Source organism: Gavialis gangeticus, unplaced genomic scaffold, assembly GCF_001723915.1.
Source record: "Gavialis gangeticus isolate Ggan-Ray unplaced genomic scaffold, GavGan_comp1, whole genome shotgun sequence".
Lineage (NCBI taxonomy): Eukaryota > Metazoa > Chordata > Crocodylia > Gavialidae > Gavialis > Gavialis gangeticus.
In genome coordinates, this window is record NW_017729034.1 from 83,839,556 (window position 1) to 83,841,955 (window position 2,400).

The following is a 2,400-nucleotide window of genomic DNA, read 5'->3' on the forward strand; positions in this document are numbered from 1 at the left end:
TTTTTTTTTTTTTTTTTTTTTTTAACTGTGAACACACACACATACACGCACAGTACTAGACACTAGATTTTCAGGGAGTCTGTCCACTTGCAAAGTTGCATCTCTACATCTATAGCTACTTGTTTAAAAAGTTTAAACAGTAAATGAATTCTAGTATTAAGCACAATGCAAGCTATGCCAACATCTATGTACATTATTTCTAAAAATAAGTGAAGCAGCTGGAAAACAAGTACATAAGCAAAGGTTTGAGCAAGCCATGGCTTAAACAGAACAAAACACAACATAAAAATATTAAAATATTTAACACTATTTCCACGTTGATCATTTTTAAATAGTGAGAGTCTCCATTCCCATCTTACCATGGGGAGTGATTGTCTGAAGCGGTTTGGTAGGGGATTTTACATTCCATATGGTCAAGGTGCCATCTGAGTGGCTACAAATGAACTGTTTTCCTTCATGGTGCCAGGCAACAGAGTGGATAGCCTGTGCAGGAATGGGAGGAAAGAAGTTACTGGAGTTTTCAGTTAAATCTACCAATGACAATTCCTTGATTCCCCTGTCTCCTTAGTGTAGACCACAGACACCAAAAGGACATGCCTAATAGAAAAATCAGGAAATACCAAGACAACTATAAAGTATCCATGCTTAATTTTTAGTTGCAAGTTAATATTCTTTTCAGGTATTTTTCCACAGAATAACACCGTTTGTGTTAAAAAAAAGTTAAAAAAGAAAAAAAATGAGTATCACTCTTATGCAGTCAGCAGTGCATAAACATTAAACACAATTTTATTTGTTAATGGAAACACTAGAACACAGACAGACAATAATCCATCTTCCCTTTTCAGTAAAATCACTGGAAGCTAACATGCCTGGTATTATGGAAGTACTAAAGCTGTATTACTTGAACACTGAACACCTGCATAGTAATTTGAAATAGTTAAAATAAACTCAAAGAATTTTTAAAGTAAAATACCAGTCTTCTAAAATATATTGGCTATTTCCATAACATCTCCCCTAAAGATTGATACCTTTAATGTTGTACTATTTTCAGAGTTTAGAATACTGCATATCAAAAAAAGATGTAGACAAACTTTAAAAAATGCCAGCAAAAATTATTAGATGTCTAGGACACAAGACTTACAAAGCAAGGCTGGAAGAACTGGGATTTATCTAAATCTGAGGAAGAAAAGACTGGGGGGGGGAAGTTGGGGGTTAGAAGAGCCTTCTAATATCTGAAGGGTGGTTATAAAGAGGGTGGTGATTGGTTACTCTCTGGAGCTGCAGGAGACGGGACTAGAACTAATTGCTTTAAACTGCAACAAAGGAAATTTAAGTTGATATTAGGAAGCACCTCTGTGAGGGTGGTTATGCATTAGAACACATTACCTAAAACTGGTTTCGAGTTCTCCACCTTTGGAACTTTAAGAGCACATTAGACAAAAAACTTGTCTTGGACAGTTTAGACAGGGAGGATCCTGCCTTGAATGGGGAGCTGGGCCACAGATCCTTTTCAGACCTGTTTTCCTATTATTTCTATATTTAGTTAACAGCGGAATCATAAAAAGAAGTCTGTTGTTCAATGCTACACCCCAACAAACAAATGCAATGAGAAAAAGATATTTTATATATTCTACAATGTGTTTTAATATAAATTTATTATACATTACATTTTGCAGAACCTGTTCAGCAAAGTCTGGCAGTGTGACATTCTTACTGCTGTGGGCAGGGACAAAAATAATGGCTACAACAAATGCATATGGAAGTGACTCCCTTAACAGTAATGGAAGATCCCTTCTTTTCACTAGTGTCAGCTGAAGCTTCTTTTGCTGGAAGCACATTCCTCCAAGTTATTAATAAAAACATGGCTCTTACTAAAAAGAGACCCGGTAAATTCCCTCCCTCCCCCATAAATATTCTGCACGTGAAGTTTCATTTGTCACATGTACAGGCTGTGAACACAGAATCATGCCTGGAAGTAACCTCAAGAAAACAGCTAATCCAAAACCTTCCTCAAGAGTCCTAGTACCTTTCTAAAATCCAATCTAAATAGGTCCCAAGTCGTCACTTATGAACTGTCACTGTGAAAATTATATTGGCAAAAATATCATCAAGTATGATCATAAAAAGAACAAAGTCTCTGAACATTGGAGGAGAAAACATTCTGAATTTCATACTTCAAAGATATTTTCTGATATTGCAGAAACAGATATAAAATACATCAAGTCACGCAAGCTATTATTACATCTATTATTATTACAGCTATTATTACATAGAGACCATCATTTAATTTAGGCAAGGTAGTAGGAATGAATGAACTAAAAATGGTAGGTATGTTGGTTGTAGCCTTGTTGGTCTAAGGACAGGCAGGCAAGGTTCTTTGGGTAAATGTGATATCTTTTA

The 2,400-nt window shown here is 35.6% G+C and overlaps 1 protein-coding gene across 5 annotated transcripts in view; it reads right to left on the minus strand.

The window, feature by feature from the left end:
• STXBP5 (syntaxin binding protein 5) overlaps nucleotides 1-2,400 on the minus strand; it is a 267,766-nt gene that overhangs the window by 103,450 nt on the left and 161,916 nt on the right. For all 5 annotated transcript variants that reach the window (XM_019526951.1, XM_019526950.1, XM_019526954.1 and 2 more), the window contains exon 8: nucleotides 360-483. In XM_019526951.1, the coding sequence (XP_019382496.1) occupies nucleotides 360-483 (124 nt within the window). The remainder of the gene's footprint in view (nucleotides 1-359; nucleotides 484-2,400) is intronic.